This window comes from Gavialis gangeticus, unplaced genomic scaffold (assembly GCF_001723915.1).
Source record: "Gavialis gangeticus isolate Ggan-Ray unplaced genomic scaffold, GavGan_comp1, whole genome shotgun sequence".
Lineage (NCBI taxonomy): Eukaryota > Metazoa > Chordata > Crocodylia > Gavialidae > Gavialis > Gavialis gangeticus.
The window spans coordinates 61,864,659-61,880,262 of NW_017729029.1; the positions used below are offsets into that span (position 1 = coordinate 61,864,659).

The 15,604-nt window shown below is 45.8% G+C and overlaps 1 protein-coding gene across 1 annotated transcript in view; it reads right to left on the minus strand.

Annotated features, from left to right (window-relative positions):
- CTSO (cathepsin O) overlaps positions 1-11,126 on the minus strand; it is a 108,415-nt gene extending 97,289 nt beyond the window's left edge. Inside the window, exons 1-2 of the mRNA XM_019521058.1 lie at positions 10,863-11,126; positions 9,676-9,809 (exon numbers count right to left, since the gene is read on the minus strand). Of these exons, the coding sequence (XP_019376603.1) occupies positions 9,676-9,809; positions 10,863-11,126 (398 nt within the window). The remainder of the gene's footprint in view (positions 1-9,675; positions 9,810-10,862) is intronic.
- Between the last annotated feature and the right edge of the window lie 4,478 nt (positions 11,127-15,604).

Genomic DNA, 15,604 nt, shown 5'->3' on the forward strand with positions numbered 1-15,604 from the left:
CAAACAAAATGGAGAGTGTGTAGAATCATGTTGATGCCCAACATGGGTTATCAAAAAGGTGGGAACTTTGAGTTCCATAGCATAGACTTCGATTGAATGAGTACATTATGTTGCTGATTGCAATACTGTGTATCAGTAACTAGGAGGAAATGAAAAAGACACTTCGGGCTAATTCCTATTTCACCTTATTCACTTAGGTGGCACTTATGCAGTGGTGCATGCTTGCTCTGTACACCCAGCAAGTGGAAGCCATCCAGTTGGGGTGGACACTGCAGGTCCCGATCCAGCAATGCGGGGGTGGGGTGTACAGCCTGTCCCAAGCCAGGTGTGTGAGGGAGGGTGGTTTGGCCCAGCCCCAATCCAACCCCACAGGTGAGGGGAAAGGGGGCTTGGCCTGGCATTGATCCAGCCCCATGGGAGGAAGGGGGCATCATCTGGCCTCAACTTGCCTGGGTGAAAAGGGAGGGGGAATGGAAAGGGAGGGGGCTGGCCACTAAGCAGCTGCATAGGGGGAGGGGGTGACATCTGACCACAAAGTGAGAAGGGGGTATAGCTCTGTCCTTCTTGGCTGTGTGGGGAGAAAGGCATGGCCCAGTTCCAATCAACTGCACAAACCTTGGGACTTTAGTAGCAGGGACGGGCAGCAATATTAACTGTTACTGTTCCCCCCTGTCAAATTTCCCGACCCATGGAGAGTTCATGCAGGCTGAATTCCAAGGCTCTGCAGGCCAGATTTGTCCTGCAGGCTAGTTACCAAGGCCCTGTGGACTGAATTTGGTCTGTGGGCTGGAGGTTGAGTGCCCCTGGCTTAGTGGGTCTCTGCCAGGAGCATCCTACAGGAATGGGGCATGTGGGGGGGTGAGTTTGCAGCTGGCCGGGCACTCTGGTTGGGATTGGGGAGGCTGCAAACCTGTCCACTCCTAGCTGGCTGCAAACCCTTCCTCCCCCCAACCCCGCTCCTGTGGGATGCTCTGCCTGTCCCACCAGTCTGAGTTCACCAGCCACACCTCGTCTCTGCTTTGTTTTGTTTTACATGATTTTGCTTTATTTCTTTTAGTTTCCTTTCTAAGTTGATCTATTTCTCTTACCATAAGCCATCCTGAGCTTTTATTGCTATGGCAGGCTGGCAAGTGCCAGCCTGGCTTGATGGCTTAAGTCAGATGGGTAAGGCTGATTGGTGGGTGCATTTCCCTTCACCACCAGTCAGGAGAAGGGAGGAGGAAGGCTTATCCCACCCTGACCTAAGGGTGAGGTGAAAAAGAGGACCTGAGGGAGAACTAACCCTTCAGAGTTTCCCATTGGTCCATTTCCAATCTGGGGGTGAAGCCTCCAGAAAGGATAAAAGCCCACATGCCCAGCACATGAATGACTTCGACAAGGGACTATGAAGGTGGGGTTGTAGAAGAGTTGACCAGCAGCGTGGACCAGTTGCCCCAGAAGTGCCCTGAAGATATCTTCACTGAGTGGGAAGTAGCAGGCAGTTGCAGCCCAGCCTCCACCATGGAAAGAACAGCGGTGATATTGCACAGATCAGTACATAGCGGGTTTGGAGAGTGGATAGGACCTTAGTGGGTGCATGAGGTAGCACAGGTCCCCAACCAAGCATGAGGCAGGAGCCTTCAATGCACAGAGTGGTGCCCAGGGCTGGTAGAGCTGAAGGGATTGCTGCAGCTTCATGAAGCAGTGCAGGTCTCCAACCCTGCTCAAGGCAGGCATTCCCTTCGGTGCACAGGGCAGTGCATGGGGCTGAGAGAACCAAGTGGAGCTGATGGAACATTGTGGCTGCACGAGGTAGCGCAGGTCCCCATCCCTGCATGAGGCAGACATCCCTTTGGTGCACAGAGCAGTGCACAGGGCTGAGAGAGGGCTGATAGGCTCTGTGGCTGCATGAGGCAGTTCAGGCCCTCCTGCATCAAGTGGCTACCAGATGGGTTGACCATCCTAGTGAGGAAGGAAGTCCCTGCAGCCAATCCACAGAGAGATGAGACTAGACCACCAAAACTGATGGGAGTTGTGAGTCACCTGGGAAGCAGATTGCAGTTCCTAAGAGGGGAAGAGAAGGGGATTTCCACGGGGGAGGAGAGGCCTTCCCCCATTTGGGTGATTAAAGGGAAGCCCCATGATAGGGAGGGGGAATGACCCCTTTTGTGTGGAGAGAGGAGCTAAGGGCCCCATTTACTAAGGGTGGCTTTGCGCTTATGGGGTTCCCCTCCTAGTCGTGTGACCTAGGGGAGGGTGATGGTGTTTCCTTAAGGTAATGAGTTCTTTCCCCTGGTATCATTTCTTCTTGGGCACAGTTGCTGTGCCATTGTTGTGTTCTGGTTCCTTGTGTTTTTGGGATTTTCATTGTAAACTTGTGTCCTTATTGTTGTATTTATGAGAGGATTGTAAGCTGCTTTATTTAGCCTGCTAGTACAGCCTGCTAGCACAACCGTGACTCAATACCTGAATTTATTATATTGGTTATCTTTATGCATTGTATCTTATTTGATGTAATCTCACTTAAGTATGTTCAGTTTTTGTTCCCTCAGTGCCAGGTCTTCATTTGTTGATTTACTGTCTAACCTGTGTTTTATCAAGTGTTCCCTTGCCTGCTGCCTGGAGACCTCTGCTAAGGGCAAGGGCTGCACACTAACAGGAAGGTCAAAGAGGGTCAAGGTCTGTGCTAATATAATGCCTTTGTCTGCCATATCTGGCCAAGATTGCCTGGGTTTAGGGTTAATAAGAGTTATTGTCTAAGCATCACGGGGTGTCCCTGGTCTCTGCTCTGCTCTGCTCAGCTCTGCTCTGTATAGAAAGGAAGTGAGTTTGCCTGAAGCTAGGCAGTCATGCTCCCACAGCATACATACACCTACTAACATCTCTTCAATTGAAGAGCGGGTACCAGCCATGTACCACCTGGGCTACTTTGGGAAGGGTGGCATAAAAATCAATAAATAAAATAAGATTACTAGTCTAGCTGAATGGATTCACAAAAGCCTGGGAGTGGCTAGGTAAAAAGGGCAAAATCTTTCAAGGTCCAGTGGTGACACGTAGGGGGTGCACAGGGATGCACATGCATACCCTGAGAGCACAGGTGTACACCCTGACAGCCAGTGTTCCCTGCTTAGGTGATGGGTAGGAGGGGCAGGCAGGAGCGCTGGTGCCCCCCCAAGAGTCCCATCAGGGGAGTGGGGGTGCCAGGAGAAGCGCCGCTGGCATTTCAATGCAATTGGCTGAGCCCCCAGTCAATGTGATTGGCTGCAGGGGGACCCCCCCCCAGTTGCTGACTGGCTGTTGGGGGCGGGGAGGCAAGTGCCCCCCTGACTCAGGAGGCACCAGGTACCCATGTCAAGGTCCTTTCTTCTAATACTGCAATGTCAGTGATGTTGAAAACTTGCAACAAACCAGCTGAAAAAGATCTATCTAACTGGTAGTTTTGGAGCCTGCTGAACCACTGTGTAGTTCACGGAGCTTCTTCTGTATTTCCCTGAAGCATGGATTTGTCCCCCAGTTGAACAAAGATTATTAACTGACAAATTTCTTTGGTCCCTGAAATAAATGGTTTATGCACATGGGAGCTCTGTGCCCCCTTACCACCTGGGTACATAACCATTAGGCTTTTAACACCATGCTCAGATTTTGGGACATGGACCAGAAGCCTGCTGGAAATTTAGCTGTTGACTGTTGATAGATTATATTGCTTGAAAGAGAAAAGGCTGATTCAGAGGACCCTTTATCTACAAATGTATAGAGTATTAAAGGGATCAAAATTAGTTTTCAGTTATTTTGGTCCATTGTAGAGCCTTGTACATCTGGTTTAGTATGTTGTAATTAAAGTTATGTTAGAGGGGTCAGTTTTTACAGTAGCTGTAAACTTTTTTTAAATGAAAATATTACTGCAATGTTACAAAACAGGACTTGGAATATAAAACCTGAGCTCAATTTGAATTTCTTATGGTGTTTGAAGAAAAAGTAATTAACACAGAGCTTAAAAATCACCCATTTAGCAAATTTTCACTGGATTCTCTCCCTCTTTAACTCTACTGTTACTTCTCATGTGCTGACTTTTGGAAAGTCACTTACATATCAGTAATATTGGTCTATAGAGTATTGTATAAGTTGTTATAAAATATGTACACAGGGAGCTCATCAAATTTAAATTTGACAAATCGGCCATGTGATTAGCAGCATGAAGATTATTGATATAACTGAAGATAATTGATATTTTTATGATGTCAGAACTAAGGTTGTATTACAGAGCAAGTTTTAAGCTGGGCATTTCTATTATTTTGGGGTATTGATTAGAACAGTGGCTTTTAGCCTTTTTTCATTTGTGGACCTTTAGAAAAATGAATGAAGAATATTTGAATTTGGAAATTTCAAATGGAGGTGTGTATCCCTTTGGAAATTTTGAATGGAGGTGGACCCATTTGAATTGTAAGTGTGGGCATTCACATACTTTTGGGCATAACAATATTTTCTGGACCCCTTAGACATAGTTGAAAACCACTGGATTAGAGAGAAGATGGTAGGAGTGAATGCTCAGGTAGTTTGCAGCAAATATGAATACAGGTAGGAATGTACAAATCTTTCCATTTAATTTATTTCTGTTTTAAGATCTTGGAAGAATAGGCCATTGTGCTAGACCTAAAAATAGTCCATTTCTGAACTCTCTTATAGATAAATTGCCTTATCACGACTTCATAAAATACCTCTTCAATCCTGTACAATAAAGTTGAACAAGTTCTGAAATATGTTCCTGTCCCAGAAAGAACTGCTGTCTCTGGCATTCTGCTGCAGAAATAATGGGTAATTCATATAGTCCATAACAAGAATGCAAACTTCAATAATTAAGCATTTTTAATAAGCAAGAATGATTTGCCTTTAAAACAACTAGTGGGGTGTGTTCTCAGGACTTCATTAGCCTGTCTGCCCTGGTTAATTAGCAGGCTTGGGGATATATAGAATAGGAGCAAGTAGGTGGAACCATGCTTCTTACCTTACTACAGATGGCCTTAACCTATGACTGCCATTTTGTGATCTCATATGGCAGAAATTACATACAGCTGATAGCTGTTTAATTTCCTTCTTGTTGCTGTATTTTGTATACTAGTTCTTAAGGTGCATTTGAGTATATTTGAATTCAAGCAAAACTGCGGGCAATAACAACCTGTACACATTCAGAAGGAACTGAGAGTAGGTGAAATTCTGTACTGATAATTGAACTAGGAGAAAAATATTGTTCACATGGATTGTTCCATGATCAATTATCCAGACCTTGCTTTATTTATTCAGATTAGTACCAGCATTTGATTATGCCTGCACATATAAAAACCCCAGACTGGTGCGTGAAGTGGATCTTTCTCTTTTAATTTCTGTGTTTTAATACATAGGCTGTCTGGTGAGATTGTCTCCATATAGCATATGTTTCATGAGACTTTATTGGAAAAGAAGTAGAATATCTTAATAGCATAGCTCTTGCTTTGACGTTTTTGCCAATGTGTCATGTTCCCTTATATTCCTTTTAGCTTTATGATATGACCTGTATCATATATGACCAAACCAGAGCTCCAAAAAAAGGAACTCTTGTACGTTGTAGACATGTGGTACCTAAACCTTTATGTCTCAAATGAAAAAGGAAACAGCAGATTGTATGGAAATGCACTTTAAAGCCAAGCTGTCGGATATGTGGCCCTTAGGCTGATCTGTTGCATGAGGTAATTTTATATGGCCGAGGAAAGATTTAATAAAACCACTTACTTATTCTCTTACAGTGCCAATTTGGCAATGGGTTTTCTTAGATATGGAAAATAATTAAGATGGAGGAATAGCTTGTGAGGGCTGAGGACTGGCCCCTCTGTGAATTTGTTTGAAGTGCCACTTCAGTTTGGCCAGAAAAAAAGACATTTTGCTACTTTATTTTTATTCGTTTCTCTTGCAATCTCCAGTATAAATAACAAGAGACAAATGAAGCTAAATGACAAGACTTTCAGCTCAGTAGTATATGGACATGGATGTGTGGCCACAGTGCATGTTAGAGATACCTGAACTAGCTATATACGAGCTAGTTCAGGTACCAGAAGCAGTCAACTTGTAGTAAGATGGAGCCCTGTAAAATCTCAAGATCTCTGTATGGCATGTTGGTGGGTGGCAGGGGGGCAGGGTATTCCCAGAGTGTCTGTACTGCAGGGGTGGGCAAAATGTGGCCTGCCAGGCCATTCTATCAGGCCTGTGGGGCCCCTAAAACATTTAGAAAATTAATATTTATCTGCCCCTGGCTACCTATCATGTGGCCCTCGATGGCTTGCCAAAACTCAGTAAGCGTCCCTCCGCCCAAAATAATTGCATGCCCCTGCTATACTGCCTCAGTTCTAGATTTGGAGCATGTGGAGCAAAAGCAGGTGAGTTTTTGGCGGCAGTATGGACTTCCCCTAAAGGAACCCAAAGGGCACCCCTCCCTTACCAAGCCAAAAGCTGCTTGTTTCAATCAGAAGCCACTTTTTGCCTCATGCAGAGATGTTGAGGCCATAGTATTTTGCTAATGTATTTGTTTATTGGAAGCAACTTTACTTACAAGTCTTTATTGGCAAATGATCACTCTGCCTTGAATGTTAAATTCTGTTTATTATTAAAATTCAAATGATTTCTACTTTCCTTCTTTAGTTTAAAACCTAGATCATCCCTGGTAAGTGTTTCCATGTTTTGAAATAATGTAACCCAGATTGCTCCCTTTATGAGAGAGACTGCCCCATTTAAATAAACTCTCTTTTTGCTAGTCAGCCAGCATTAAGCATTAGGACACCACGACACTAAGCATTCACCGGTAAGCAGCTAGCTTTGTACTAGATTTAACAACATCCAAGTTTGGTGCCTAGTCTTTCTATACAATACATGGAGTGATGGATTCGCATCATCTAAGAAGAGATCCACAAGAGCAACACACAGAGCAGGGACCTGCCTCAGGTAGTTAATACAAAATGGTGAGGACATGGTTGTGTTTTAAATAGTGTTGTCCTCTGGGTCTTGGAGGCCTTATCCTAAGCTGACTTCATAGGCCCAAACCCTTTACGTAGGATGTTCAGGTTTTTTGGAAGAAAGATCTTATTTGTATGTTTTTTGAAAGATGACTGCAAGAATACTCCCTTTTCACCCAATAACGTTTTGGTTGAAACACTCAGCCTGGATGCAGGAGACTTGGCTTCAAGTCCCTTCTCAGCCTGAAGGGATTTGAACATACATCTCCTGTCTCTCAGGAGTGTAGATATCCTTATTGCTAAGCTGTATGGTATCTTTGGGGAAGGGGTTGCTTCAATCCATTCTATTAGAGCTGCTCCATTATTAGAGCCTGAAATAGTCCAATATATATTGGGCCATAGGAAGAAAGAGCATAGCAGTATAAAAATAGTGAAATATTCAATGAAAGAGGGACTAGAATGCAGGTTTACTCCGATGTGTCTACTAGGGGTGTAAATAGCATGTTAACAATATTCATTTAACCACCTCTAATTATATTGGTTAAATGTGTAACCAATAATATAGCAGCTTGGACACAGCTGCTTCTGGCAGTGGCTCCCAGCTCCTGGAGGGGGAAAGAGGTAAGCCCAGCTAGGCAACATGGCCCATGTGAAATCCTGCACTGGGAAAAAGGAAGCACCTGTGAAGGAGCAGATAACTGATCTGATGAGTCATTAGGCTGCTGGCTGTTTTCCTTTTAGGCATATTAGTCCCTCTCACCCCTTCCCCCTTGTCCTGTCCTCCTCTTCTCACTTCTCCCTCCCTCCCTGCTGCCTACCCTGATGCCTTCTGGCTCCTGCTGGGACACTGTGGGCTTCCCTTCCCCACGTTTCCTTGCCAGACTGCACCTGCCCTGAGCTAAAGGATAACCAGTCAGCTAACCAGTTATCACTATACTTAGTGGTTAAATGTTTAATCATTTCACCTTTCATGTCCCTAGAGAATACCCTAACCACTGGAATAAGCTAATTATTCAGTGGATCCACTTTCAGGGGAGAGCTGTAACCACTAGGATACAATAATACTATCCTACCCTATCCAAAGAGGCTCATAGGAGTTGCTTACTCTGGCCCATGCTGTCATAGGCTAAATGAGCATATTTATCTTGTACAACATGGGAAACAGCTTCAACAGGAGGGACTTTGAATGCCCTAACCTCAAAATACCCTATGGCTTGAGGGTTAGAGCACTCTCCCTAGGTTGGGAGATAAGTGCTTGGCTCCTACATGAGTGCTCTAACCACTGAGCGATTGGATAACAGGGGACAGTATCTGCTTCTCCAGCTGTTTTGTGTGGAGTTTGATGGATTGCTTTCATAATGGTTACTTGAATGCTTCTGTTGGCACAGCCCAGTGGCTAAGAGGCATGACAGGCTGACCTTCTCAGCACTATCAAGACAGAGTCACTTCTGTGAATGCTCAGATGGAGAACTTCAGGTGCCTGCAGCTGCAAACAACTATTCTTAGAATCAAAGAAATTTGAATAAACATGTTTCAGATGCTGATTCTAACCAAAGTTCTGAAAATGTAAGGGGCCTCCTGACTTTCCTCTGCTTCTTTAGGATTAAGAGATTCTTAGTACCTTGAAGGAGCCACAAAGCATCTTTCAGGATTAGATTAAAATCATAGAATCGTAGAATAGAAGGACCAGAAGGGACCTGTAAGATCATCAAATCTGGTCCCCTGCCATGGGCAGGAGGTAATTGGGCTCAGACAAGCTCAATGAGGTGGTTGTTTAGCTTCCTCTTGAACACTGCCAGGGATGGTGACTGCACCACCTCTGCTGGGAGTGTGTTCCAGATTCTAGTTACCCAGATGGAATAAAAGTTTTTCCTTATGTCTAGCCTAAACTTTTCCTTGACTAGCTTGTGCTCATTGGACCTCATCCTCCCAAGAGCTGCCTTTCTGAAGAATTGCTCCCTTTGATCCTGGTGTTCACCCTGACATACTTGTAGGCAGCTATCAAGGCACCCTCTAGTCTTCTTTTACTCGGACTGAACAAATCCAGATCCCACAGTCTCTCCTCATAGGGCCTATCCCCCAGGCCCTTCATCATGCGGGTGCCTCTTCTCTGCACCCATTTGAGCTTATCCACATCATTCTTGGGGTGTGTTGCCCAGAACTGGACACAGTACTTCAGCTGTGGTCTTATCAGTGCTGAGTAGAGGGGGAGGAGCATCTCTCTGGATCTATTGGCAACACATGGGCTGATGCACGCCGGAGTTCTATTTGCTCTGTTGGTGATTTCACCATACTGTTGGTTCATATTCATTCTCTGGTCAAATGTCTCTCCCAGGTCCCTTTCAGATGCAGTGCCAGCCAGTGGACCACCACCCATCATATAGATATGGTGAAGGTTCTTCCTACCAGATGAAGGACCCAGCACTTGTCCCTGTTGAACCTCATCTGATTGCACTCAGTCCATAGGACCAGCGTAAGGTTGTCCTGGATCCTTGCCCTCTCCCCAGATGTGCCTGCACATCCCCACAGCTTGGTGTCATCCACATACATAATCATTGCACTTTCCACTCCTTCATCCAGGTCATAGCTAAAGATGTTAAAGAGCATGGACCCAAGCACTGATCTCTAGGGGACACCACTGGGGACAGCCTTCCAGGATGAGGCCATCCCATCAATTACAACTCGTTGGGATTGGCTGCTGAGTCAGTTGCCAACCCACCTCACTGTAGCCTGGTTTAGGCTAGTATCCTTCAACTTGGTTGAGAGAATTTCATGAGAAACAGTATCAAAGGCCTTGCTGAAGTCCAGGTAGATGATGTCTACCTCCTGTCCCACATCCAGCTGGTGAGTTACCTGGTCATAAAAGGACACCAGGTTTGTTAGGCATGACCTTCCCATGACAAAGCCATGCTGGTTGTTTCCAGTATCCCACCAGTTGTGAGCTTGTGGTTGATGTCCTCCTTGATAATTTTTTCAAACATTTTTCCCAGGACCGAAGTCAGATTGACTGGTCTATAGTTAGTAGGGTTGTCCCTCTTCCCTTTCATAAAGATGGGTACCTCATTAGCCTTCTTCCAGTCATTAGGGACCACTCCTGAGTTCCATGACTCTTCAAGCAACCTTACCAGAGGCACCACTATGAGTTCGGCCAGTTCTTTCAGCACTCTTGGATGCAAGCCATTTGGCTCAGCTGACTTGAAAACATCTAAACGTTCTAAGAGTATCTTCACCTGTTTGGGACTGATTTAATGTGGATTGCTGTCATCACCGTATTCTGTGGGCCTCTGGACAGGTGATGAGTTCTCACCTGGTTTCAGGAATACTGATGTGAAGTAAGTATTAAGGAGCTTTGCCTTTTCATGGGGATGAACTGTGGGCTTCCCCTCCATATTCAGTAGGGGCGCCAGAGTGAAGCCTGATTTTTTTCTTGCTCCCTATGTACCTATAGAAGGACTTTTTATTATCTCTAATTTTGGTTGCCAGTTTGATTTCCATGCATGCCTTGGCTTTCCTTGTCTCATGTCTGCAGACCCTGGCCATATGGGTGTACTCTTCTCTGGATGCTGAAGCATTTTTCCATTGCATGTACACTTCTTTTTTCTTTTTGAGAAGTTCCCTAATGTACCTGTTGAGCCAGGTGGGTCTCCTGGCCCCTTTCCCTCTTTTTAACCACGTGGGTATGGCCTCTTTTTCAGCAGTGAGAATTGCCTCCTGAGCTCCCAAACTGTCCAGTCACTGGTTGTGTAGGGCCTTTCTGACTAGACTCCTGAGTTTACCAAAGTCTGCCCTTCTGAAGTCTAGGACTTCTGTTCTGCTGGTAGAATCCCCAGCCTTTTGGTGGATGGTGAATCTAATCAAATTGTGATCACTGTCACCCAGAGTACCTCCGATCTTCAGGTCACCTACCACATCCTCCTCTTTGGTCAGCACCAAGTCCAGAGTTGCTTTACTCCTAGTTGGCCTCTCCACAGCCTGTGTCAAGAACAGGTCATCTATAGTTGCCAAAAAGTTGGTTGACCTGCTGGAGCTGGCTGAATGGTTTCCCCAACAGATGTTAAGGTAGTTGAAATCACCCATGACAATCAAGTCCTTAGTGCTAGCTGCTTCAGCCAGTTCCCTGTAGAATGCCTGGTTGCTCTCCTCTTCTTGGTAGGAAGGTGCATCCATCATTAACGATCAGAATTCTACAAGGAATATAACCTGTATGTTTTATTTTAAATTGAAGTGAGCCTAATTTCTCATCTACTGCAAGAAAAATATCACTCAGGTTTATCAAATAAGTGATTGGAAACAGGCCTACACCTGTAGCTGAACAGAAGTCCACTGCGTATGAACTGGTTTTAAAATGGCGGAACCCACCCTAAGACAGACCTGGATTGATGTGGTCTCAGATTTAATGGATTTAAGTTAGATTGGTATATTGAACTTCTATATCAGATCCCCTACTGAATCAAGTTAGGTTGCTGTCTGGCTGCATCCCAGGCTGCTTTGCAGCCCTCCACTAGTTCTCCCCTCACAGGGAGGTATTCTTGCAGCTGGCCTGCGCTTCACTGCTTTGGCTGAGTGCCTAGCTGGCTCTGCCCCATGGTGCTCATGGATCCAAGTGAGCACAGCCTCTCTGCCAAGCCCTGCCTTCTGTCTGTGGTCAGCTGTCAGTCACAGGCAGGGGAGGAAACAGAAGGGGGTGTCTGTAGCTCAGTATTTTTCTACCATGTCCTTAGGCAGGTGGAGGGGAAGGCTCTCTGCAGAAGGAAGTATCAGGCTCCTGGGAGCTCTGGCAAACTGCAGGTGGTGGTAGCAGGTGTCCCACAGCTCCATGTCATGCAATAGGAAAGGGACACTGCAGAAGGAAGGATTGGGCCCTTTGGAGCTCTGGCAAATGGTAGGCAGCAGCAGCAGGCACCCGGCCCGATTGTAGGAATCATGATTAACCATGATTAATCATGAAACATGCCTTCTGCCACCGCCTGCCATTTGCTGGAGCTCCAAGGGGCTTGATCCTTCCTTCTGCGGTGTGCCCCTTTCCTCATCACATGGTGTGGGGCTGCTAGGCACCTGCAGCCCCTGCCTGCCATTTACTGGAGCTCCAAGTGGCCCAATTCTTCCTTCTGCAGAGTGCCCCCTGCTGCTGCCACTGGCTAGGGCCACCAGGTGTGTCATGGAGACTCACTCTGGGACTTTCCTGGAAGCCTAGGGCTGGGCATGGGGGAAGGCCCATGGTAACAGGCACTGGGGGTATGCTCGCCTGTGTCTGGCAGCCAGTTAGGGGTGGCCCAGCAGCTCAGCATTCTCCAGCAGTCTGGGGAGCCCAGGGGGAATGGTGGGAGGTGTGTGGAAGCACCCCCAACCTACTGGCCTTGGCTGTTGCAGACAGTTTCCATGCCCCACACAACAAAGGGCAAATGTGTTCTGTTTGCTCCAGATCTAACTGTTGCTTACAAAAACCTGCATAAGTTTGATCAATTCTGCCTTGGGCTTTTTGATCATCTGTGTGTAGCACAGGCAACTGGTAGGGGGCCCTGAAAGGTGCTGGGAAGCCCATTGATGCACCCCAACTCGGCACCGCTCAGGATGGGGCCAGGCATGGAGTGGATCCCTGACGGCCCAATTGTATGGCCAGGAACCATGCTCTGCTTCTCTATCCAGCCCTGACCTCCCTGACAGCATTCTGGAGCCCAGAGCATCAGAGTGCTGCCCCGCCTCCCTCCCCCAGATGGCTGTTCCTGCTTCTGGGAAAAAGGTGAGCCTGGGCCTCTTGCAAGGGAGGAGGGCATCTTAGGGAGGTGTGGGGAGGGGGAGGTTAGTTGTGTGCTGTACTCCCCCACCTAGTGCTGAAACAGTTTTTTTGCCATACGAGCTGGCAGTGTGTTGTATAGGAGTGGATATGGGGCTTTTGGCCCGCCTCTGCATCTGCCCACAAATTGTCCCCCCCCCAGACTCAGGAGGAATCTGTCACCCATGGTGCATAGCCAATGAGTCACAAAAAGAAAGTCATAGGGGATGGGGCTGTGGCAGCTGTACACTGAGCCTGGCCCTGTCCCAGATCCCATCTGCTGTGAGTGGTACAGCCAAGCACTGAGCCAGTTCCATCCCCTGAGAGCAGCATCGGTCTTGATGCTCAGTAGCCCCACTTGCAGCCAACAGGGCCAGGCTTTTTTGAAATGGTAAAGTGTATAAGTTGGGTTTTATTTTTAGGACACCAAAATTGGGCTTCAAACCCCAACTTATACGCCATGAAATATTACTGGAAATATGGTATGGTGACATTAGGAAAAACTTTGTCACTAGGAGGGTCGTAAAGCACAGGAACAGGTTACCCAGAAAGGTTGTGGACTCTCCATCCTTGGAGGTTTTTAAGACCTAGCTAGACAAAACCTTGGGCTGGATGATCTAGTTGGGGAAAGTCCTCCTTTGAGCAGAAGGTTGGACTAGATGACATTCTGACATCCCTTCCAACCCTACTTTTCTGTGATTCTATGTTGTTATAATGTTGCACACCTCCGATTATCTATGAAGCTAGTACACAGGGAAAGAAGGGTAGTAGGGTCCCTGCTAAGAGCCAGAACTGCCTTCTTGCAAGACAAGAGGGATCCCGAATCACCTTGTTGATGCTTTGGATGAGCTTGGTACTCATCTGTTGGAGGACATGCTCAGGAAGTATAAAAGGAGACTGAGACAGGACAATGGATGGAACAGCAAAGAAACAGGGTGGGGACTTGAGAGCAAAAAGGTATCTGAAGAAGGAGGTTACCTAAATAGATTTGGAGGCACATAGCTCTGCAGATTGGGAAGGGAACAACTAAATAACTTTAGGGTACTCAGTGCTGTGTAGGCCAGACTGGTGACAGAAGGAATTTTTAGCCCTTTGGAGGTAGGGCAGTGAATCTCTGTTCCAGTGGTGTTTACTCCCAGTAAACACCTCTACTGTGGAGCTGTTTGGCTACTTGGAGCTGGGGGTTGTACTTGTTCTCCCCAACATGAGACAAAGTCTCTCTCTCAAGAGATGAACTTGAGTCATGGTCAGGGAACAACCAAGGAAGGTTGGGGAGTGGGAAGGAGCCAGTTTCTCCCCTGCTCTAGAAGCCACATCTATGCTGGTTTTGGGGCACTCCTGATACTAGACAAGGCTGCAGTTGTCCCAAGCAAGCACTTCCCTGAGGGGACTCCATGACTTCATGCCAGTGCAGACAACCACAGCACAGCTCTTTCTCTCTTTTTTTAAATGTGTCTCTCACAGAAAATGACAAATTTAGATTCAGAAAAGAGCAATGATGGACAAGTGGCATAATGTGGAAGAAGATTGAAAGTATCCATGACGCTGAGGAAGAATACATTAATCTTGTCAACTTACTGTTTTTAAAAATAGATGAATGTTGACTTATAAGGGACACTTAAATTGAGTGCATATATACTTTACACCGAAGTGATTAAAGCCAAATATGGTATTACTGCTGCAAATCTGAGCTTTCTGGACTAAGTTATAGCTGAGAGCAGTATTTTTATGACAGAGTGAAACTCTTGAGAATAAGAGTTAATGATGGAAACTTTGACAGACCATCAACTATAGAATTGCTAGCACTAGAATGGAAATTTTATTCACATTAATAAGAATGTTCAGCCAGATCAAGACACAGGTTTGCTCGTGGGAATTAATCCTACAAGTAGTTGAACCTATCCTTCATTTATAAAGGTCATTCCTGTTTTCATTTTATTTTATTTCTCAGTGTTCTCTCTTGCTCTGAGTAAAAGGAGAGTTATTATTGTCCATTTTGTGGAGGGCTTCACTGAGTTTCAAGTATCTTGCCCCAATTTGGGGCAACATCAATTAGGATTTTTGCTCCTACCACAAAATGTAACCTTATATCTGCTTTGGATTAAAGTTTTTGATAACAGAAAAAAAATTACAGATTAAGGAACAGTATGCAATATGTCACACCAAGGACAAAGTTGTTTCCTTGAAGAGCTTTTATTATGCATTTTTACAGTGCTCTTTGACATACTCCTACTGTCTGCCAGCAACCTCTAAAAAGCAATGCATCTTGCTGCTCTTGAAATAACAAAAGTATTTAAGTAATGAAAGACTATTAGGGGGATCAAAGATCTCTTTAAAAGACAATACCAATATGCACTTATAGATAATTTGGATAAATATATGTATGTGTGAGATAAAATAGTTGCTATAGTTAGGATTTTATCATAAAAACAGCTTGAAACAGGCTAGAAGTCAGATGGTCTCATGGAAGTTAGATGTCATATGATGTCATATAGACTGTTTCCTCATCTGCTTTTTATGCATTCTGAATTTACATCCCAAAGCTCTAGTTTGAACTCCAAGTACATAGTTCTACTTTGAAGTCAAAGCACCATGGTGGCAGTAGTCCATCTGGTCCCAGGGCTGGGGCTAGGTCTGGGGCTAGGTCTGGTACTGCCACCACTGTAACTACAGCTCAGGGTCTGGAGTGGAGTGGAGCTTTGACTGAAGGTAAGGGAGGGGCAGGTAGCAGAGAAGGCAAGTGGTAAGGAGGGTTCAGACACCACAAGGGGCAGAAATAGGGTAGGGAAGATATGGGGGGAACAGGCACTGTGGGGGTGGTGCTGGGAGGTGCAGGCAGCAGGGTGGGTAAGTGGCAGGGGGGATAGTCAGCAGG